Source organism: Rana temporaria, chromosome 11 (genome assembly GCF_905171775.1).
Source record: "Rana temporaria chromosome 11, aRanTem1.1, whole genome shotgun sequence".
Classification (NCBI taxonomy): domain Eukaryota; kingdom Metazoa; phylum Chordata; class Amphibia; order Anura; family Ranidae; genus Rana; species Rana temporaria.
Genome location: NC_053499.1, coordinates 85,771,102 through 85,794,890, shown reverse-complemented (window position 1 = coordinate 85,794,890; position 23,789 = coordinate 85,771,102). Strand labels below are relative to the sequence as shown.

Here is a 23,789-nt window from a genome sequence, read left to right as displayed (position 1 = left end):
GCCAGCTTGTCGGCTTGAGGCCTATGACCAGAGGTTAGGTACCGCAGTGCCCAAAATGTTAAAATGGTTACAAGTTAGTGTTAATGGTGCCTGCAAAGTCCAGCACTAGTAGGGTTAAAACTGTTTTTCTCAGGTATATATGTGTTTACATGTTATTTATTATTTAATATTTAAAGTTATTTAAATAAAAGGAGGCTGCTACGGCCAGTTTTTTACTCCAATTTACAGTGGTGGTCTCATTATTTATTAAAGGCTAAGGGGGAGTAAAAGTGGTGGGTCTGAGCAGAAAAAGGGTAAATTATGTGATACCATAGTCATGAGAAATATGTAAAATAAGCATGATAAAAATGCAAGGGTTCATTAGGTGAACGTGGTAAATTCCAAAATGTGATGCAAAAATAAAATAAAAAGCTTCTTCAGTGCCTTCTAAGGTGCAAATGTGCATAGTGATGGCTCTTCAGTGCCTTCTACTAAGGTAAATGGATGGCCCCTTACCTCACTGCTGTGAGGTTACAGCATATAAGAAAAGCCTGAGTGTATCCAGCGTAATCCAGCCTGCCTGGATGGTGCCTTGGGTAATCCCTGGATGTGGTCCTTGGTTGTGGGGAGCGGCTCTTGCGTCTGTGGTTTAAGGGGTCTCCGGATGCCGTGCATTTATGATAGCAGGGAAGGTAAAAGGAATCCCAGGATAGTGTAGTATGTTTTAACTACAATTGCAGCTACTGGCATTATTCAGATATCCTTCTCTTCTGCTGCTGGAGATTCTGTGCACCATAAGAACGATCAAAGCGGCAGTTCCGCAGCTTGATCGTTCTTATAGGCAGTGGTAGGGGACGTCCCCTCCCACCGCCTCCCGCCGCCATCCAGTGTTTCTCCATTCTCTCCCGTGCCATCGAACAAGTCGTCTGGGTATTATATCTATGACTGTCGGAGGCCCGGACACGACGTTATGACATCACACCCGGGTACACGGAAGTAAACAAAGCCGCGGCTAAAAGCATGAGATTGGTGAATTTTTTTTCCGATCTCATGCTTTCCAGCCTGGAGGAGAGATGCAGGGTCTTATTGACCCCACATCTCCCCATAAAGAGGACCTGTCACAAAAAAAAAAAGATGAAAATCGCCCCTGTCCCCGGTAGAAGCGAACACACACGCAAGTCCGCACACATATGTAAACAGTGTTCAAACCACACATGTGAGTTATCGCCGCGTGCGTTAGAATGCGTGCAACAATTCTAGCCTAGACCATCTCTGTAACTCTAAACTGGTAACCTGTAAAAAAAATGAAAGCAGCGCATATGGAGATTTTTAAGTACCGAAGTTTGGTGCCATTCCATGAGTGTGCGCAATTTTAAAGCTTGACAAGTTCGGTATCTATTTACTCGGCGTAACATCATCCTTCACATTATACAAAAAAATTTGGCTAACTTTACTGTTTTGTTATTTTTAAATTTACAAAACCGTTTTTTCCCCCAAAAAATGGCGTTTGAAAAATTATTGTGCACATACCGTGCGAGATAAAAAGTTGCAATGACCGCCACTTTATTCCTTAGGGTGTCTGCTAAAAAAAAATGATATAATGTTTGGGGCTTCTGAGTAATTTTCCAGCAAAAAAAATATGATGTTTACATGAAGGAGAGAAGTGGCAGAAGTGGTTAAAGGAATATTTCACTTTCATTGTTTCACTTTAAAGCGGAGGTCCGTTAAAAAAAAAAAAAAAAAATTAAAAGTCAGCAGCTACTAACACTGTAGCTGCTGACTTTTAATAAGGACACTTACCCGTCCTATTTGCCAGCGATGTCGGCCCCGCCGAGGCCGATCCTCTATCCTGGCAACTCCAAGCGCCGTTTCCTACTGCGCATGCGCATTCGCTTTGTGAATGGGCCGGCTGCTTTCTGGGATACACACAGTTACACACAGAGAATCTACCGCGGAAGATGAAGAGGCAGATTCGGCACTTCCGCATAGCAACAGCTATTTTTTTTTGGGTGAATTTTTTTTTTTCAGGGTGGAACTTCGCTTTAGACATTATTAAAATCACTGCTCCCGAAAAAACGTCAGTTTTTAAAACTTTTTTTTGCATTGATACATGTCCCCTGCGGCAGGGCCCAGGTCCCCAAACACTTTTTATGACAATAACTTGCATATTAGCCTTTAAAATTAGCACTTTTGATTTTTCACATTCTGGTCCCATATAGGTAGATTCACAAAGAGTTAGGCCGGCTTATCAGTAGATAAGCCGACATAACTCCGAATCTACGCTGCCGTATGTTTAAGAGTATGCTCAAACAGAGATACGCTTAAACATATCTAAGATAGGCCGGCTTGCGCCGTCCTATCTTAGATTGCAATTTTTTGGATGGCCGCTAGGTGGCGCTTCCATTGCGGCCGGTGTAGATTATGTAAATGAGCTTGTACGCCGATTCCCGAACGTACGCCAGGCTGCCGCAGTCGAATTACGTAGTTTCTGTAAGGCCTTAGGCGGCCTAAAGTTATTCCACCTATGAGGTGGAATAACAATGTTAAAGTATGGCCGCCGTTACCGCCGCGAGGTTCGAATTTTTTACGTCGTTTGCGTAAGTCGTCCGCGAATCAGGAGATACGTCGTTTACGTCCACGTCGAAATCAATAGGCCCGTACCGCGTACTTAGCCGCAATGTGCACTGGGAAATGTAGGCGCCCGGTGCATGCGCAGTAGCAAAAAACTTCAAAAAACGTGAGGTCAAGCCTCATTTCAATACAACACGCCCCCCCTCCAACCAATTTGAATTAGGCGCCCTTACGCCCGCCGTGTTTACACTACGCCGCCTAAGTAAGGAGGTAAGTGCTTTCAGAATCATGTACTTTCCTCTCTTACTTAAGGCGGCGTAGTATAAACACGCTAGGCTACGCCGACCTAATTTTACGCGCCCTACCTGAATCTACCCAATAGAATTTAACGTTGTTCGAATGTTCGCGCAAACTTTCGTTTTGTTCTGCCGCGAACCGAACAAGCGTGTGTTCGGCTCATCCCTATTGTACATATTGAATTATTATGTCGAATGCAGTTTCATCTTATTCACTAAGTAAATGTTTACTCTGGAAAGTGACAATTGGTTACTCATTTTAGTAAAAAAAAGTAGAAAAAAAAAAACAGCACATCGGGCATTGCTTGCAGTCGATGCCATGTGTCCTTTGTGCTGACGGCTGCCAAATAAGTTGACAGCTTCCATCTTCTGACCCATCCAACCCCACAGCAGTAATCTTCCAGTGCCTCAGGGGTTACTAGAGCCGCTGCACCTGTCACATTTGCTCATCATGAGTGCCGACTATGCCCGCCTTTTTATGTATTAAACCTAAAATGCCTTATTAAAGACAGGATGCTTTTAAAACATTATTCATTTTAAATAAATATATTTTAAAAAAAGTTTAAAGAACACCCTCTACAGATATCTTTAAACTTTCTAATACTCCTTGGTGCAAACACGCATTTGATAAGTGCCCATTTTGAATACATAATAATATCTACAGTGATATATTGTCACTAATCTGGTGTATGTACAGTGTACATATATTATTCAGCTGTAAAAAAAAAAAAAATCAGTAAAGAGCAGTAGAATAAGTGAGTTTTAACAACACTTTCTTTTCTTTCCTTAGTACTCTTCACATTGGCTGGAAATGCAGATGGAAAACCTTGCAAGTTCCCTTTTAAATTTCAAGGAAACACCTATGACAGCTGCACAACTGAAGGTAGAACTGATGGCTATAGATGGTGTGCAACCACAGAAGACTATGACAAGGATACGACTTATGGATTCTGCCCAGAAACAAGTATGAAATTAAAAACGTTTTATTAATGTGTCTTCTCATTGCTTGTTGCAATAGTTACATAGTTCCCCTGCCCATGTATACCTCACCGTTTTAATGAAGTGCCCATCAAATGCAGCCCATCAGTACCATTACTCCAGTGAATTTCCGCTTAGTTAAATTCTCCCATTATTATCACTGTCTGACCAGCCCTTGCAGCCCTTTATATCTGTGCAAGGAGCTGACTCTCCACCTCCTCATTAACACTGGGAAATCTATAACAAACTCCAATGATAACTTTTGTAGTATGCACACCTTTGTACAGTTCCACAGATAGTGCTTCAGTTTCATTACACTCTCCATCAACTAGGTCCTCTTTCACACTTGCTTTGAGATCACTTCTCATATAGAGACAGACACCACCACCCCTCTGTTTTACCCTGTCTTTCTGAAAGAGAGCATAGCCAGGAATATTAATAGCCCAGTCATATGAATAATGAAGCCAAGATTCAGCAATACCAATTAAATCATAGTTCTCCTCGTGCATCTGAGCTAATAATTCACCTATTTAGCTTGGCAGACTTCTGGCATTGGTAAACAAACACTTTAATTCACTGTCACATTTTGCACTTATGTAGCATATTTGTTAATTTAGTACAATTGGTACCATTTTCAATGGTTGTAACCTTCATATTCACCCCCCCACATTTACCCATTCCGCCCACCAAAAGGGGCTGACCCCCTCTATGACCCCCCTTCCTTTTAGGTGCAAACCATCTTTAGCATATAGGTTGAATTGTACCCCAAAGAAAAGTCAGCCCAGTGCTCTAAAAACCCATATCCATCCTTCTTACACCAGGGGGGTTATTTACTAAAGGCAAATCCACTTTTCGCTACAAGTACACTTGAAAGTGCAGTCGCTGTAGATCTGAGAGGGAGATCTAAAAAGGGTGGATGCTCTGCTGATTTTATAATCCAATCATGTGCAAGCTAAAATGCTGTTTTTTTATTTTACTTGCATGCCCCCTTAGATCTACAGTGACTGCACTTTCAAGTGCACATGCAGTGCACTTGTAGTGCAAAGTGGCTTTGCTTTTAGCAAATAACCCCCAAGATCTTTAGCTAAACATTCAGTTCTCTAATCTCCCCCTGTCTTTTGTGTGTTGCGCATGGCACAGGCAATTATTCAGGGAATATCACCTTGGAGGTCCTTCCCTTTTACTTGCAGCCTAGTTCTTTAAATTGGTTCTTAAGAAACCTCCACCTTCCATATATTCTATCATTGGTTCCAATGTAGACCAAGACAGCTGGGTCATGCCCAGCCCCTCCTAGTAACTTATCAACCCGGTCCACCACGTGCCGAACCCTGGCACCAGGGAGACCTCAAAACCTTCAGATGAGGCGATCCTGACAACAAATTATTCTATCAGTCTTTCTGATGATGCCATGTAGTGCAAATGTCTGTTTCTTTACAAAACAGGTGAATTAGGCATATATAAAATTATTCTAATACCTATTTGTACACAAATGTATACACCATCAACACATTTTAATTCAATAACTATTGTTTTTCCCACTGTAATATTTATTAGGTTTTAAATAAAATGAATTGAACAATAAGAACTTTATTTTTTGATGAAACGGTGCTGGTGAAAGCTCACAAATGTTGCTTGTTACAGTGAACTGGTACATTTTCCCAGTGACTGTGCTATGAGGCTTCATTAGCCTCATATCTACAAAAGTGCAACAAATCTCACCTTTGCCCTTAAGTTTTATTGCAAAAAATATGCGTAACTTTTTACCTTTTTTTATTTTCTTTTTAGAAATTACTATCTTTGTTTTGCATGTCTTTTTGACATCTCAGACCTCCTTTTTATCTTTTCATCTTATCTTTTCTTGTTATTCGTGCATATTTTTCCTGCGTTTCATCCTGCCTTTTCCCTTCTGCATCTTACCCATCCTTCTCCTCTCATGCCCCGTATACACGATCGGTTTTCCTGGTAAAAAGTCCTGCCAGCTTTTTCCCCCTACACACGGACGGTTTTCCTGGCAGGAAAACTGCCATGAGAGCTTTGGCCGGGAATCCCGGCCGTGTGCATGCTCCACCGCTGTGTTTCCATAGGAAAACTGCCATGGAGCATACACACAGCCAGTTTTCCCAGCCAAAAACTGTAATTTCTGTAAAAAACTGTAAAGTGGAAAACTGGTCGTGTGTACGAGGCATTACAGAGTTAACAATTCTTTCCCTTTGTTTAGCATCAGTTCTCGTCTCCTGATGTCAAAAACGTTGTTTTTCCTGACGAGATTCTTGGCAAGAATCTCTTGCCGCCTGAGTGTACACACACTCCTTTCAAAAGAACCATGATTCTTTTGAAAGGCAAGAACGCAGTGATGTCATCTCGTACGATTAGCATGCGCTCGTCACATTCGATGGACGACATAGAATTTAATTTATAATTAACAGTAGGCGCACAATAAGGTGGGCTTGTGGCATTATATTTACGTTCTTAAACCCAAAAATCACATTGTGGTAGTAGAAACAATTGGGGCGAGTGTGCAGGGCAGGCAAGAAGGAAAAGGTGAGAGGATAGTAAGGTAATAAAAGGAGCACTATAAAGGACAGTTGACACTAAAGGAGCAGAAGCATGGCTGACACTAAGAAATGAGAAGAAGGTTGGCATTGATAAAGATGACTGCCTAACACCGATACAAAATCAGTAGCAAGAGGGCTAATCACTTAATAGAGCTTTTGCAAAATAGGAACTAGAGAGTGCAGACTCACCCAGGACTGTAGATAATTTTTTGTTCTGGAGGGGTTCTGCAGCAGGTACTTAGTAAAAGTATTTTTAAATAACACAAATTGCGTCAAATTCATAAAGACTGGAAAAAGGAAAATCTATGTGTTGCTCATAGTAAGCAATCACATCCTTGATCCTCTTGAGAATTGAACCGGATTTCTGTTTGCCTTCTTCCAGTTTTTATGAACATAGTCCAGTGAGATTGGTGGTTCAGTGTAATAACCAATCTTACTGAGCAGGTGCAAAGGGGCACCATCTTGTGGAAGGCAGCACACTCACTGATTTTTTTTTTTTACGCAGCATACTAGGCAAAAGAAGTGGTACTGTGCAAAGTCCATACATACAGAACCTACCTCCCAACTTTCAAGCTTGAGAAAGAGGAGCATGACAGGGAGGTAGTGATCTGTGGTGCGTGTATCGGCAAAAAAGTGGGTATGGCCAAACATGATAGTGGGAGGGTCTTAAGGGACACGGTTAAACAAAACCTGGGCTTCCTTGTACCTATAAAATGTGCTGAGGCTGAGTCTTACATTATTGCTGTTGTGTTAGCCTATTAGGCCCTGACTGTTCACATGTAGCAATTTAAGATCGTGGGCAGAATTGCTGTGATTCTGCCTGCAAATTCCAAATCAGTCTGCAATTTTGGCAAAACGCAGCCCATGCGTTTGTGTGCCATTCATTTTTAGTGGCACCAAAACGTGTGTAGTTTTGAATGCTTGTTGTTGCGATAAATCACTCAACAATCACAGCAAAAAGACACCACATTGTGGTGCCAGTAAAAATGAATGGAACACAAACACATAGTCTACGTTTTGCCAGCATTGCAGTGCGATTTGGAATGAGGGCGCGGTGGCAGGCAGAATCACAGCAATATTCTGCCCACGATCCCAAATTGCTACATGTGCCTAACAGCAGGGCTCAAGTCCTGCGGGAACGCGTGGGAACGGAGTCCCTGCATTTTTTTCACAGCAGGAACGCAGTTCGCTTTGCAGGACTAGAGCAGCCGAGAGAAGCCTAGCCGCCCGAGCCGATCCTTCACTAAGCGGCGATACCCAGCTCGAGTCACTGTCAGGGGCAGGCGAACCTTTGTAATCCTTTATGTTACTGGCCGCTTCCTGTATATGGATTCATCATTCCGTCACTTCCTCCATGCCGCAATGTCTCCTGGGAGCTTTTGTCATTGTTCCCAGGAGACATTGTGGAGGTCTGTCGCGAGTCATCGCGGGATTTAGAAAGAACTTGCCTAAAGAAAAAAAAAGAAAAAAACATGCGGTTTAGTAATTATGCATATGAGCGTATCATTTTTTTTTTTTGGTGGGAGAGTGGATCTTGGGTGGGAGTTCCCACACTTTTTTCCCCAGGACTTGACCCCTGCCTAACAGGCTAACACAACAGCAATTATGGAAGACTCAGCCCAGCGCCTCAATCACCAACTCAGATACCAGTAGAATGATAGGAATAAATTCTGCAGCACTGCAGTTCTAAGCTAGCCTGACTAAGGAAGACACAAGGGAAAGAGGGACACACCTAGTAACCCTGGATGGACAGGGTGGGTCAATGGACAGAAGCAGCCAGCAGCACTTCAGAACATCATCCACATCCACATCCACGTCCACATGGCAGGCTGGTGGCTAACAACACCCTTGAAGGTCCAGCTCCTCAGCCAAGCGGCAGTCAAAGGTGAGAAGTGGCACTGCAAGGAGGTGGAACCAATAAAAATAGAGAGGACCTGTGGGCGGGTAGGCGCCCGCCACTCCCACTCTGTTCAGTGCTGCCTCCTGTCCTGGTGGATGCAGCTAGACAAGTCAAGAAGACATGATCTCATATAAAGGAACCTGGAGGCACCGAGGTGTGGAGGCGGAGCAGCGAGAGCCAGGACCCTCTTTAAAATTAAATGGACCCTGGGCAAACATTTTCAAAAGGAGCTTACTGCGGCAGATCTGGCAGAAATTGTGATTGGTTGTCAGAGGTTACAGCACACCTTACGGCTCACTGATTATTTGCTAGAGATTACAGCAAATCATTTTTGCTTGCTGATTGGTTGCCAGAGGTTACAGCACATGTTAAAGCTCACTGATTAGTTGCTAGAGGTTACAGCTCATCATTTCTGCTTACTGAGTGGTTGCTAGAAGTTACTACACATCATTACTGCTCACTGATTGGTAGCTAGACATTACAGCAGTGTGACAAAGTTCTGTTAAGCATCCCGGGAGAGTAGTGGACATGACCAGATTACATATAAGAATGGCCTAAGCCCCCATTCACATTGGAGAAACTTGTTGACCTGTCCAATCGCATGACAATGGTCATTTTCAAATTCTGCACCGATCTGAAAAAGTAGTTCCTGCACTACTTTTGATGATTTCAGGTGTGACTTGCATAGACATCTGTACATGAAGCCACACTAAGGTCTTCCAATTCACACCTAAAATTTTAATTGTGCAATTTCTAAAGAAGTTACATGATTTCAAAACCACAGTCAATGTGAACAGGGACTCAAAGGGATGATTAAACTGAACCATCCCTTTACCACCTACCTCTAAATTATTATACAGGTAGCAGCTGCATAATTGACTACACATAGCCATGACATCGATACTTGGCTTCACAGTGTCGCAACCCAACATGTCAAGTTTTACAGGCGGCGTCCCCCTAAGGCCCCTTTCACACATGCGGACCCTTCAGATCCGCCTGTAAACTTTTTCAGGCGGATCTGAACGGGTGCTCCATGTACCTCTATGGAGCGTCGGATGTCAGCGGTGACATGTCCGCTGACACCCGATCAGCCCCGATCCTCTCCGCTAAAATGTGACAGATGCAAACCTTATTTTGCATCTGTAGCGCCCCTTTACCTTCTGAAAGGACGCTATGTTAAATTTAGTGGGGGATTGAGAGAGTTATGTTGCTATCATTCTTGATTTTGTTAGATTTGGCTGTCGCCAAATCTGGATTGTTCTGTGGGTCAATCTGCGTTCCAGGGATGTGGTCTCATCTCTGGGCGGCAGGTGGCACCAGAGAGATCCAGGCGGAGCTGCTTCTTCCCAGCAGCCAATTAGAGGAGTTTTCCCTCGCGGGGCATGCTGGGAAGGGGTATTTCTGTGGCGAAGGCCGTTGTTCTGGGTTCTTTGCGGGTTCCTGGTTTCCGGGTGCGGCACCCACCTTTAGGGTGTGCGCACATCACGGGCCCCACCACTATGGCCTACCTGGCCTGGGGTCGCGTGCTACGCAGAGTTCCTGACTTTGGGCCCTCCTGGCCTGGAGCAACTACCAAGCAATGCTACCAAGGGGCACCAGTAACTTACTGGGTCCCCATTTCTACTGAGGAGATCCCAGGCTGTGAGCTGTTCGGTGGGGGATCGGCTTGAGGAGAACCCGGAGGCAGGTGATCCAAGAGGACTTGAACGAACCATCGGGATCTGGTGACCGGACATTGACAGATACACTTACACTGTCAACCAGTGACCCTAGCATGGTTTACTGGGAGGATTCGCTCTATCATTCAACTTAACCTTGCACTAGGCCTGTGGCAGAGGCCTCAACATTCAATCAGAGTCAAGTCTGTGGCAGAGACTTGTTCCTCCCAGAAACCTCAAGTGACGCTCTGGCTGCCAGGCCTGTGGCAGAGGTCTGTCCGGGGGCACTTTACACACTCTGGCTAGAGTGGCGACGTACTACAACAATTACAGAAGGCAGGACTGCTTTCCTTATCCAAAGCCTGATACTGCAAAATTTTTCTATTTTCATCAACCTATCCTGTCTACCTCAAGTTGATGTGTTGGTCGTGTTGGACCAGGAAAATAAAGCATTTGGAAAACGTAATCTACAGAGTGGACATTTGATTACTGCTCTACTCACTACCTACACTCCTAGACACTACATAGAGGTAACTTAACACGCCAATCCCAAATTCAATCAGCGGCTCCTTCGGGGGTAGCGCTACACGTGGGGGCTCGTCCGGGATTTGGCTGTTACCTCTGGCAACGGAAAATCGTGAGTAGAGATTTATTGAGAGCAAAGAGTGTCGTATTTTGAACTGTCCGGCAATGAGGGAGTTAACCTCAAATAGCTAAGCTTGGGCGTACGTGCAGCAGAACACGCACCTGAAATGTGTCCAGACAAGTTCTTCAAGTGGGAGGAGTCACCCATCCCTGCGTGAGACGTATAGCCAAGTCTTCGCGCCAAACCAGCAGAGCGACGCCCACCTGCGAGGAAGATAGAGACCATGTGCGGTATGTCTGCTTCCTTGCTATCGGCACTGTTACCCAGAAATTGAGACCCCCTACAACCTCACCGGGAGTCTCCAACATGTTTGCTCCACCTGGAGTGATAGTGACTGACACGGGTATCCGAATGTCCACCGAGGGACAGTTTGTGCTCCTGTCGAGCGGAGGATCGGAGATTTTGGGACTGTCCTGCCCTCGTTGCGGGGAATTGTCCATACGGATCCAGCCATTTGCCCGGTGCCAGAAATGCCGGGTATACTTAATTGTTGCAAAGTCATCCACTAAAGCTCCTCGGGAGTAGCGGGTGAATTATGTCACGGGAGTCGTCACTGCGGAGGAGGAAGCCACATGGCCAGAGCCATCCCCATCGTTGGAGATAGTGGAACCGGAGGTTCCGGACCCTGAAGTTATATCGGTTTCGTCCACCCTGACCCTACCCTCGGCTACCTCGCCACCTCGCTCACCGGAGGTAAGCCCTATGGACAAACCAGACCAGGGTGACGACCCTTCTAGTATGACCAGCGTGACAAGCACACAGGCCGAGACCACATCAGAGGTCTCCATGTGGCGTGCCTCGTTAGGAGAAGGGCCTGCTACAGCCTCCCGCAGCCGTGGTCGAGGCCAAGCTGCCCATCGCTCCTTGCCATACTACCCCAGGGACCCATCCATAAAGGCCTGTGGCTACCCGCCTGAGGAGGAACTGAACTCTTACGATTTTGATTCTTTGACGGATGATGAGGAGCCCCTGGAGAGTCTTTTCGAGAAAATTTTTCCGGAGTCGCTGGGTTTCGGAGGATCCCGAGCCCTCTTCGAAACCAGGAGGAAGAAACGCTCCGGCCGGAGCGCATCGCGTGGGTCCCAGATATCGTCCATGGACGTCCCGCAGCTGACCTGGGGAGTCGGTGAGTCTATTCCTGTTGTTTCTCTCACCGCCCCCATGCCCCTTGCTGTGCCCCGCTCTGAAAAGGGCACCGGATGCTATAGTGCTGCCAGGGCGCGGAGACCCACGCACATTGCCCAGTTTGGCCAGGCTGCAGCGCCTGGTAATTCAAAAGATTGCTGCCAGCTATGGGTATGAGTACCCCTACGTGCCCTCTTCTCTTTTGTACCGGATAGATCAAGAGCGGGAAGCATGGTGCCATGAAGCCATCTGGGCACATTTAAAGGTTCCCCCTGCATTGTCAAGGGTGCGGACTTGAACTTAGCCTACTTGAACCCCAGGTTTGAACGCTGTCACCAAGAGTGGATCTGGCGCCGGCACATATACAGCGACCGGGTCGTGCTGAAGTCTCCTGGAAGAGAAGACCAGGTATTTTCGGTCATCTCAACCACTGCAGAGGGTGACATTGTCATTCTGCCTGACCCGCGTTTTTATAAATAGGTCATATGCCTGTTCTTCTTGACCTATTTGCTTTTTATGAAGTTCTGGACAACTGTTCTCGCCCCCAATCAAGTTGTTTTTTCTCCTTTCCCCTTTTCCCCTTGGCCTCTCCGGATCCACATTGTGGCTTATGTGAAGAACTTCGGGGGGGGGGGGGTTGGGTTCAGCCAGTTAGAGGGGGTCCTTGCCAACTTATCCACAGCATTGAAGGAAGGTTCAGCGAAAAAATATTTTTTTTTACTTCCCTTTGCTGCTATTTCTTTTCTACCGAACTTGGACTGCTGTAGTACCAGTGCACTGACCGCTAGGGGGCAGTGTTCTGCAACGTTCTCCTTGAAGGACTGAAATGTATATATTGTTTTTTTTTATTTCTTGCAACAGGGTAAAACAGGGAAACAGGGAGATTTCACACTCGGGCCCGAGGGTGCAGTCTCACTTTTGACCTTGGAGGTTTGTATATAAAAAGTTACTAGTATATCAGGATGTATATTTTTGTGTATGTTCTCTTTTATATTTCCAATGCAGGTTATTGGACCCACCTACTATCAACACTGTGGAGAATGGGCAGCATAGATGGATAGGGTTGTGTATGTTGTGTAATGTCATATTGTTATTATAATGTTTCAAAAGCACTAATATTTGTAATCCAAAAGTTTACAATTATGTTTCCTCTCTTTTCCTACTTTCCTTTACTGTTTAGCAGATATCAGGCTGGCATTCAGGCTTGAATGCCTTAGGACACTGGGGACAGTGTCATTTCAAGTGGGGGGAGTGTGTAGCGCCCCTTCACCTTCAGAAAGGACGCTATGTTAAATTTAGTGGGGGAATGAGAGAGTTATGTTGCTCTCATTCTTGATTTTGTTAACCATGTCTGCGTTCAAACCTGCCCGAGCCACTTCTGTGGCAGCATAATCCTTCGGGTCATACCCCGCCACCGCCAAACATTTTCGAAACACAGCTACGAACTGGAATCTGGACAACGTCGACCCATCTAGATGCATAAAAAAGGACCCCGCCAGTCCAGGACGCATGGAACAAAAGCATTGCACCGCCGTACAGGACAGATTTCCGCACCCGGAACGCTGAACAGCTGTAGCCGCATGCCCTTGCCCCCTTAGTCCGTTTTAGACCTACACACCCAAACTCCCACTGCTCCGTCTAAACACTCCACATCTTGAACCAATAGGCCACCTTGCGCCCCTTTCGAAGAACTGACCAGCTCACCCACCCTTAGCGCCCCGAAAAAGGCCAGTGCAAAAGCCGCCTTGAAAAGTGCACACTCGTACACTGACTTGCACACAGAGTGTAAATGCCGAAACAAGTTCTGCAACATCCCGAAAAAAACTGTCCGACGATGATCCTTGACCCTGCGACCCTTCCTGTACTATTTTACCACCTGTTTTACCCAAAATTCCTTGGTATAGTCCCGTTCCCCATGCCATTTAAAAAAGAACGTCAAACCTGCCAGCAACTGATCAACCACAGATACCGAGACCCCCTGCTCTATTTTAAAGGTAAGAAAATGGAGCACTGCGATCCCAGCCTCGTGCCCAACCGGGGCAATCCCCAGTCCCTGAGCCAAAGCTATCCATTCCCGCCATACCTTTTGAGTAGGCATTCCATGTAGCCTCACTCACCGACCGCTGAATCCACCGTGCTGCGCTGTCAAAACAATGTTCCGCATCCAGTCGGGACAGGGAACTCCGTGTCGCTCCGCTGCTGGTGCCAACTCCCAGAACCTGTCCCACTGAAAACGAGACAAAGCGTCAGCCAAAGTGTTCTCGACCCCCGGAAGGTGTACGGCATAAATGAATACATTCAAGTGTAAGCATCGCAGCACTAAATGGCGCAGTAAAATCACCACCGGCAGGGAGGCTGCCAAAATGCGATTCGCTACCTGTACCACCCCCAAGTTGTCGCAATTGAAACGCACTTTTGAGTTCCGAAAGGACTCGCCCCACAGCTCAAGCGCTACTATGATCGGGAAAAGTTCCAGGAGTACCAAGTTCTTCAGGAACCCTGCCGCCTCCCACGTTTTCAGCCAGGACTCTGTGCTCCACTTACCTTGGCAAAACGCTCCATAACCCGTAGATCCCGCAGTATCCGTAAATAGCTCCAAGTCGAAGTTGCTAACGGGCCCAGACATCCACAATGCTCGTCCGTTAAAGGACTCCAAGAACTCGTGCCAGACCCTCAAGTCAGTCCTGTGCTCCCCATTGAGACTCACGAAATGAGTCTGCATGCCGGCGGCAAAACGCTGCCGACAGCCTGCGGCAAAACAGCCTACCCATGGGGATTATCCTGCAGGCGAAGTTCAACTTACCTAGCAGTGACTGCATCTTGTGCAGCTGGATCTTCCGCAGCCCAATAATCCCCCGCACTTCCTCCTTCAGAGCCTCCAGCTTGTCCTCTGGAAGTCGACACTCCATCCGCAGTGAGTCCAACACAATGCCCAAGAAAACAATGGATGTCGTGGGTCCTTCTGTCTTTTCTGGAGCCAAGGGGACCCCAAAACGATCTGTCACATACTGCAACGTGCCTAACAAGACTGAGCATGCATTCGACTCCGGGGGGCACACGCACAAGAAATCATCCAGGTAATGGATAATCGAGCTGAGCCCCGAAGAGTCACGCACGACCCACTCCAAAAAGGAGCTGAAGGTCTCAAACAACGCGCAAGAGATGGGGCAACCCATGGGCAAACAACGATCCACATAGTATGCCCCATCCCAAGTGCATCCCAACAACCGGAAACTGTCCGGGTGAACCGGTAACAACCGAAAAGCCGACTCCACATCAGCCTTTGCCATGAGGGTGCACCGCCCACATCTTCACACCCATGACACCGCTGCTTCGAATGAAGTGTAAGAAACTGTACACTCCATCCTGAGAGCAGCCCGCCTGAAACAGCGTATCATGTTGGATGAACATGTTATCCAGATCTATCCGGACATATCTCCCGCCACCCTGGACAGACGCAGGGGCCTAAAAGAGGTCATGTCGATCCTCCAGTCTGCCAGGATTCGATACAAATGGGGATTTCCCTTCAAGCTAACGATTCCCCACAATGGCACGACGTATTCTGCGACATCGCTGCTAGAGGGTCAGGAGATCCTGGTGAAGCTTGGCCTTCTGGATGCTGGTGCGATTCGCCGCCCCCCCTCAATGCCTAGACCGGCTCCGATTTGGCAGATGTCTCCTCCCTGCAGGGATAGAAGGAGAATCGGGTACGATCCGGGTGACAGAAATCTAAACTAACTCTTGCCGTTGGTGCTTTGCTTCGGACCCCTCTCCGGTTCCTCTTTGGCGACTACTACATTTTTCAAAAGAACTTATCATAATTTTTTTGTTTTTTTTATCGATCTACAAGGCTCTTCCTCTGGTGTTGGTCCCCCGGAGCCGTGTCATGTCCTCCCCACCCGGCTAAATTTGTGACCTTTACTTCCCTGGATAGGTGATTGAGCCGTTGCACTTCACTTATTTGGATCTGCTGGGTTCGAGACCTGGTTGTCTCGTTTAATTTTGGTACTCTAGTTATCAGGTTGAGTTCTTATCTACCTGATCCAATTCCTATGTTTTACATTATGATTTTTTTACTTTTTTTGCTTTTTTGGTTTATTATTTTGATGTGTTTTTGTCTGGACTTTGCTTTATTTTTTTTCAGGTCGGCTATATCCCATTGGAACAGTCCGTGTCTATGTCAAAATAGAACTTTGTGCTCTACAAATGAATACTTGGGTTGATTTTCCCTTGTTTTATATGGATGATGTTGGGTCCGAGATTATAGTGGCGCCCCTGACAGGTAGTGGTGCTATGTTAGTCCTCCGCATGGCGTTGGACTCTGGATCGATTTTACAATTTTATAGTGATACTCTACTTCCCGCATGCCTATTATATGTATATCACATAATGTGAAGGGCTTTAACTCCCCTGTCAAGAGACGTAAGGCCTTTGACATGTACAAATCTTTGGGAGCCAAACTACTCCTTATTCAGGAGACTCATTTTGCTCAATGCTCCCACCCCAAATTTTTCCACAGACAATTCCCTCAGGCATTTTATTCACTCCACTCCTCTAAGTCTAGGGGCGCTGCCATTTTCTTACACTCCTCCTTTCCTATGGAGGTTAAACAGATTGTTAGAGATTCAGAGAGTAGATATGTCATTGTTAAAGGGCTAGTGAACAACAAAGAATTGACAATTGCAAGTGTTTATGCCCCTAACGATGCCCCTGTTTATTTTTTAACTCTTTTTTTGCCCTCCTGACCAAATACCAATCCCTGCATATGATAGTGGGTGGGTATTTTAACATGGTGGCCAATGCTAATCTAGATAGATGTACTACTGCTGCAAATGCCAGGGCTTTCCCCAAGACCCTAGCGGAGTCATTGCTGAATCACCAATTGGTGGATTCATGGAGGGCACACAATGTGGGAGTTAGGGAATTTACTTTTTATTCTCATCCTCACAACAGCTCTGCTAGGTTGGATTATATCTACGCCTCGCCAGTTCTCTTAGCCAACTCTTCGTCCTCCACAATACACCCCTGTGTCTGGTCGGATCACCAGGTAGTATCCTTTACCATGAATTTCATCGGTTTGGCCCCAGCCCCTTTTTCCTGGAGGCAGAATGAGGCGCTCCTTTCTGACACAGTGGTTGAGTCAGATGTGGCGAATGCCATAGTGGAATATTTCACACATAACGCCATTCCCGATACCCCATTTGCCACGGTCTGGACTGCCCATAAGGCAGTAATCTGGGGAAAACTTATAGGAATTGCCTCTGCACGTAATAAGCTGAATAGACAGAAAATGTTATCACTCTCGGCCGAGTTAGATCTTCTTTATAAGGGGGCTGATTCCCTACATTTGGACTTGACCAGGCAAGCTATAGATCAGAAGCGCCTAGAGCTGGATACTTTACTCTCAGATAGGGTTGAAAAGGCTCTGAGATGGTCAAGGGCACGGTTCCTGCTTCATAGTAACACGGCCTCGTCCATGTTTGCGAGGAAGTTGAATCAGCTAACGTGCCCTCCACATGTTTATAAGCTAGATGTGGGTCCAGGTCGGACCTCCTCTCACCCACAAGAAGTGCTTCAGCATTTCACACAGTTTTACTCCTCCATGCTTGCGGCTAGGCCCTCGGAACCTTCTGTACAGAATGATCCCTGGTTCCAGGCCCTCCCTATCCCTTTCCTTTCTTCTTCACAGCGTGAGAAATTGAATGTCCCCATTACATCTGCGGAGGTCCTAGGGGTTATTAAATCGCTGAAGACTGGTTCAGCCCCTGGTCCCGACGGGTTTTCGTCGGTATATTATAAAAAATTCGCCGAACCCCTTTCCTCTAGATTAGTCCAATTATTTAATTTAGTTTTGCAGGGCGGTAGTTTGCCTGAAGAAATGTTGCTCGCCAACATGTCCCTGATCCCTAAGCCCAATAAAAACCATGCTCTCCCTCAAAATTATAGACCCATATCGGTCAATTAATAATTTTCTCTAGGATCATGGCAGATAGGCTTGCAGGAGTGATCTCCTCTCTTATTTCCCCCTACCAGTCAGGTTTTATCCCCCATAGGCTTATCACGGACAATATACGTTTAGCAACGAACATTATTCAGGATGCCAACTTATTTTCACGCAAGCTTTTTTTGTTGGGCCTGAATATACACAAGGCATTTGATAGTGTCTCCTGGAACTATCTGTCTACTCTTTTGCCCCGCATGGGCCTCCAGGGTGAGTTTTTTCATGCTTTTCAGGCACTATACCAGAGTCCCAAGACTCTCATTCGAATCCCGGGGTGCAGCTCAGAGTTCTTTAGCCTAGGGAGGAGGACAAGGCAGGGGTGTCCACTTTCCCCCCTTTTTTTTGCGTTGGCCCTTTAACCCCTGGCCATTGCCATTTTAAATAACCCAGACATTCACGGGTATGCCAAAGGTGCCTCCATTTATAAGTTCTGTATGTATGCAGACGACGTTTTAATGTTTGTCACAGACCCCTTACTCACTTTGCCCTCTCTACTGTCCACTTTGTCCACCTTTGCGGGGATCTCCGGTCTCTCGGTCAGTGTCTCAAAATCGGTGGCCCTGCCAGTTGGCTTTACCCCCGAGGAGATAAGTCACCTAAAGCAGGTTTTTTCGTTCTCTTGGGCGGATGACTCTCTTCCATACTTGGGCATTGACCTGACTGGTGATTACCGCAAACTGTTTAACGCAAATTACCCCAAGATGCTATCCAAGTTGAAAAGGCTGCTAAAGCTCTGGGCCCCTCTACACATTTCTTTCCTTGGCAGGATAACGGCCCTAAAAATTACAATTCTTCCCAAGCTCCTTTACTTGTTCCGCTCCCTTCCAGTTAGGCTCTCCAAATCCCTTCTGTTGGATTTCCAATCTCACCTAAACAGGTTTATATGGCAGAGTAAGCCCCTGAGGTTTTCCAGGGATGTTTTGTACCGTCCAGCGGCTCGTGGGGGTCTTGGAGTTCCTCAGATTTGGCTCTACTATCTGGCCAGTAGGTTCACACAGCAGGCTCAGTGGAATATAGCTAACTCTAGAGCCCCTTGGGTCAGATTTGAGGGGGACTCTATTTCCCCCTTTTTTCTCCCGGGGCTGCTGTGGTCCTCTGGTATATCGTGGCCGGGTTTGCACTTGAAGAATAGTGTAGTGGAGGAGAGTTCGAAACTTTGGTTGGACTATAAAGATAAGTTTAAGCTAGTCTCGGAGGCCCCTCGGGGTGCTTCATTCTTCGGCAATCCTAGATTCCCCTCAGCCTTTAACCACCCGGACGCTTTTGAAATTTGGAGGTAGACTGTGGCCTAACGAAGTTGGATAAATTTCTGGTAGGCTCCACGTTTGTCACATTTTCTCACTTACAATCACTCTATCCCTTGCCCACTAGGGAGTTTTACCATTTCCTGCAAATAAGACACTTTTTCCAACAACATTACCCCCCCCCCCAGGGTTAGACGTGAGCTCCCTCTTTGAGGATATCTGTTATTCGGCTCCTAGACAGAAGGGCCTCATCTCAGTGGTCTACAGGTTTTTGGAATCAGTTTCCGAACCTGCTCTGGTGAAATATAGATGGCAATGGCAGCAGGAACTTAGTTTAGATGATGATGATGATTTAGACTGGGCTGGAGGTTGGCAAAACATGCGTAAATGCACTAAGTCGCTGACGGTAAGAGAGACTGCAATTAAGCTCTTGACGAGGTGGTATTACACCCCACTCCGGCTTAGCAAAATATTCCCTCAGGCCTCCCCGGTTTGCTTTAGAGGCTGCCCTCAGCAGGGTTCCTTTTCCCACCTATTTTGGGATTGCGAGAAATTACAGCCCACCTGGAGGGCAGCCCTGGAAATGATTGATAGGTTGGTAGGGGAACATATTACCTTGACTTTTAGGCACTGCCTTTTTTTCCAGAACCTGCGTGACATTCCTAAACAGATGATGGGGTTGATTCACTCCATATGCATCGCAGTTCAGTGGGCTATTGCCCTTCACTGGAAAAAGCAATCGGTCCCCTTCCCTCCGATAATTGCCCGGATAGATCAGATGATGCTATCAGAAAAAATATTTCACACTCTATATGATTCGATCCCAATTTATGACGCTAAGTGGAACCCATGGTTTCTATATAGACTCCAGGAATAACTGACCTTGATCTTTTTGATTTGGTTTTGTATGTTTTTTTTTTTCTTTTCTTTTTTTTGTATGTATTTTTCTTTCTTTATTTTCTTGTTACTTTGACACATATGATGCATGGGTTTGCTACGGTAATCTTCTTATGCATTCACTGTATGCTTTCCTCCCAGGGCTCTGGGTCTGACTACGTACTGATCCTATATTTAGGCATGGATACTTTGTTTCCACCATGTACGAACTGTAAATGCTGTTTAATCCAGTTGTTATTTTGCATTATCTGTGTCCTTCGGTGATACACCGGTTTAATCTCTAATAAAACTTTTTGAAAACAAAGAAACTGTACACTCCTCCGGTGCAATGGCGTTGTTAACCAATCCGCCCTTCGGGAAAGACAGGTGGTGTATCGAGCGAAACTTGCCTGGTTCCTTCTTGGGTACCACTCCCAGTGGGGAAACCACCAAGTCCCGGAATGGAGCTGTTGCAAATGGCCCAGCCATCCGCCCCAATTGCACTTCCTTAGCCAGCTTCTCTGAAACCACCGAAGGATGTAGCAAGGCAGACCGCAAATTCTTCGCCTCTGGGGGAATAACCGAAATTGAACAGGGTATTTGAAAACCGCTAGCAAAGCCGTCTTCCAGCAACCTTGCTGCATGCCTGTCGGGATATCTATTGAGAAAGGGCAGCATCCTTCCCACCCGAACCGGAGTTGTTCCCTTTACCCCCAGACTCTCCGGGACGGTTGTTGCCACGCTTGAAACACTTGGACAGAGCGTGGGTTACCTCCACATCCTGAACATGTGTGCTTTAAGCGACAGTTCGCGCCATACTTGCACGTTCCGTCATTAAATTGCCAGCAAATGCCCCATCGTTTGTCGGTCGGTTGTCCCGAGGCAGATGTACCTCCAACCCCCCCCTGAAAAAACTGCTGTGGGGCCCGCGCTGCCGTCATCAATGTCATCCATAAGTTGATGTCCTTATGATCCCAGCGCAGAGTAGGTCTGATGGCCATCCGTTGCCAGAACTGCTCGTCATACCACAACCACGCCGTTCCTCCATACGCCCGGTATGCCGCGCTAATGGCCTCTAAATAAATGAACAAACCCGAGCAATGTTCCGGTGCTTTCTCCCCTACCACGCAAGCCATGATCGCAAAGGCCTGCAACCAATTGGTGAATGTGCGGGGAATAAAGCGATACCGCCGCTTTTCCTCGTCCTCCTTCTTACTCTCCTCTGGCTTCAATCTGTCCAGATTGACCTTCTCAAGGGGGAGCAATGTGAAAATTTCAACATACTCCCCCTTCCAAATCTTCTCCCTAACCTCCGGCTTGAGATGAGCCCCGAGGGTGGCCTCGAAGCAAATGTACATTTCGCTTTCCGCGACGTCTGCCAGCCTGACGGCCTCCCTCTTCTTCTCACTCGCTGCTTCAGGAACACTCCCTGATGCAGCCACCCCCGTCCCACATGAAGATGCAGCCCCAGCCGTCGCGGCCGCTTCCACACTCAGAACCGCCGGTACTTCCGCAGATACCGCAGGCCCACCTACTGTCTGAGCGGACCCCCCCCTGTGGGGACCATGCCACCGCAGGAGAAGACGTACTACCGGCGCCCGGCTCGAACCTCTTGACCAAATCCCTCAACCCGGCCCATAAATCCTGTGACTCCACTCCAACCACCTGACAGGCCGAGGTCGTACCAGGGTTCGCCCTCTGGCCCGGGCCTCCACTGTGTGACCGCTCCCTTCACCCCTACTCCGCACCGACTTTCCCCCTGACGCTGACGGACCCCTGGCTGCCACGGATGGTTGGCCACTGGCCCGTGGGCTCGGACTTTCACGCTGGGCCGCAGGACTGCCACGACTGTCCCCCGCAGCCTCGACCGCGCTGTCCTGGCATCTCCTTCGAGCAGGAGGGGAAGGCCCGAGTGGGACCCACTTGACCCCCCCACCACTGAGCTCCGTCCACGGCGCGGATTTCTCCTGGCCCCCCCGCAGGCCCAGGCTGTGACCGCTGCAGGGACGGAGTCAGAGGGCCCCTGGCGGGTCTCCGTGAGTGGCGGTCTGCTCCCAGGGGAGGACTCTGGACTATACTGCTCCGGTGGCCTGGACCGCCTAGTGCGCGGCAGATTTACCCCCCCGGCGGGTGCCACGGCTGAGCTATCTAATGCCGCGGAAACCTGTGCCCGAACCCAATCGGCACCCTGAATGGACCCCGCAGCGCGCAATTGAGCCACTAGCTCCGCAACGGCTGACATGTTCCCAGCTTCTTCCTCTGACTAAAATGGAGGAGTGACGAAAACGTCACTTCCTCCGCTCTATGCCCTCTGCAGCCCCACCTACCATCACTGCAACCCCTCTCCTTACCTTAAAGGAGCCTAACTAATACTACGACCAGTCCCACCCTGTCATGCCGTCACTCCTCCTATCCTTTGGATGCTCCGTGACTCTCTGAGACTGCGGATGGATTACAGGAGATAACCAGAGACTGCAGGTATATTACAGGAGATAACCCGAGACTGCGGATAGATTACAGGAGGTAACCAGAGACTGAGGATAGATTATACGAGATAACCAGAGACTGCGGATATATTACAGGAGATAACCAGAGACTGCGGATAGATCACAGGAGATAACCAGTGACTGCGGATAGATCACAGGAGATAACCAGTGACTTCGCATGTAACATACTACAGGAGATGATCAAGTAGCCATTTTAAATGTTTTACCTTTCAGCAATGCACAGCTATACAGTGGAGGTAAACAACAGGGAGGGTTTAGCATAACAGTGAGGCAGTGTAAATGGATGAAAACACCTAGCTGGCCTGCTGGGCTCACCTCCCGCTCTCAGCGATCCTGAGGCAGGGCTCTTAGCGGCCGTGGTGAGGCTGTTGACGGCCAGGAGCAGGGCTCTCAGTGGCCAGGGGACAGGGCTTTTAGCGACCAGGGCGAAGGCACTCCGCAGCCAAGGTGGGGCTCCCAGCGGTCCGGTGGAGGCGCTCCCCCTTGGTTTCTCTGCTCTGAGCCTCCAAAGGCATACAGGCTGCATGGAGTGGAGCAGGGCAGGCTCAGAGGTCAGTGGAGCCCTCGGCCCCGACCCTCTCTGCTGACAGAGCCTTCCTCAGTCCAGCCCAATAGCCTGGGCCAGTGTGCCCTGGTGGTTGGGCGGTACAATAGCATTCCAGGCTTTGGCAGCACACAGTCAGTGCCGAGTGCGGTGATGGTGGCGCAACCAGCGCCACCAGTTAGAGCACACATAGCTTATTTTTCTGCAATCTACGTTCCTCGACTCACTACTGGGATGTCTGTGCCGACACCTGATAGGACATAGCCTGACGCTGAGGTGTCCACGATGAGGAGCCTGGGGAATGAGCCACTGAACGGGCTTCCACGGTGCTGGGTCCAGAACTGGAGAGGCCTGTTGGCGTGTGTGCCTACACTGGTGATGACCTGATCAGGAGGACTGAACCTTCTGGGACAACTGACTGCCAAGCATATGGGGCCAAACCTGTTGCTTGCCAGGAGTGGTGAGCGGAACTGCAAAGCTGGAGATTGAGGACACCTTTTGCATTGGGGCACACAAGTTTCAAGCAACGCCTCTGAGTGTAACATTCCTCTGGGGGCTTCTTTCCTTCATCGAGAGACTAGCATTCTCACCTCTCCTTTATATCTTCCCTCTGGTGTGTGCACAACCTTGCTGTACTTACTGTGTGCTCCTTTGCATTCTTCTGGCATATATAATGTAACCATGCTGCAGGTTACACCTGACTTCGGCCCCTTTCACACATGCAGACCGTTCAGTTTTTTAGGTGGACCTGTACGGATGTTTAGGGCCGTCTTTAACTTTGATTGGGCCCTGGGCAAACATTTTCTTGGGGGCCCCCTCCATTCTGAGACATACAAAAAATAGCAGGTAGACTCAAAATCAGTTTACTGCAGCAGATCACACAGCGATTGCAATCGTTTGCCAGAGGTT

General features: G+C 47.7%; 1 protein-coding gene across 1 annotated transcript in view; it reads left to right on the top strand.

Annotated features, from left to right (window-relative positions):
* The window catches only part of MMP2 (matrix metallopeptidase 2), an 876,267-nt gene that overhangs the window by 265,093 nt on the left and 587,385 nt on the right, over positions 1-23,789 (top strand). Inside the window, exon 6 of the mRNA XM_040328746.1 lies at positions 3,637-3,810. Within this exon, the coding sequence (XP_040184680.1) occupies positions 3,637-3,810 (174 nt within the window). The remainder of the gene's footprint in view (positions 1-3,636; positions 3,811-23,789) is intronic.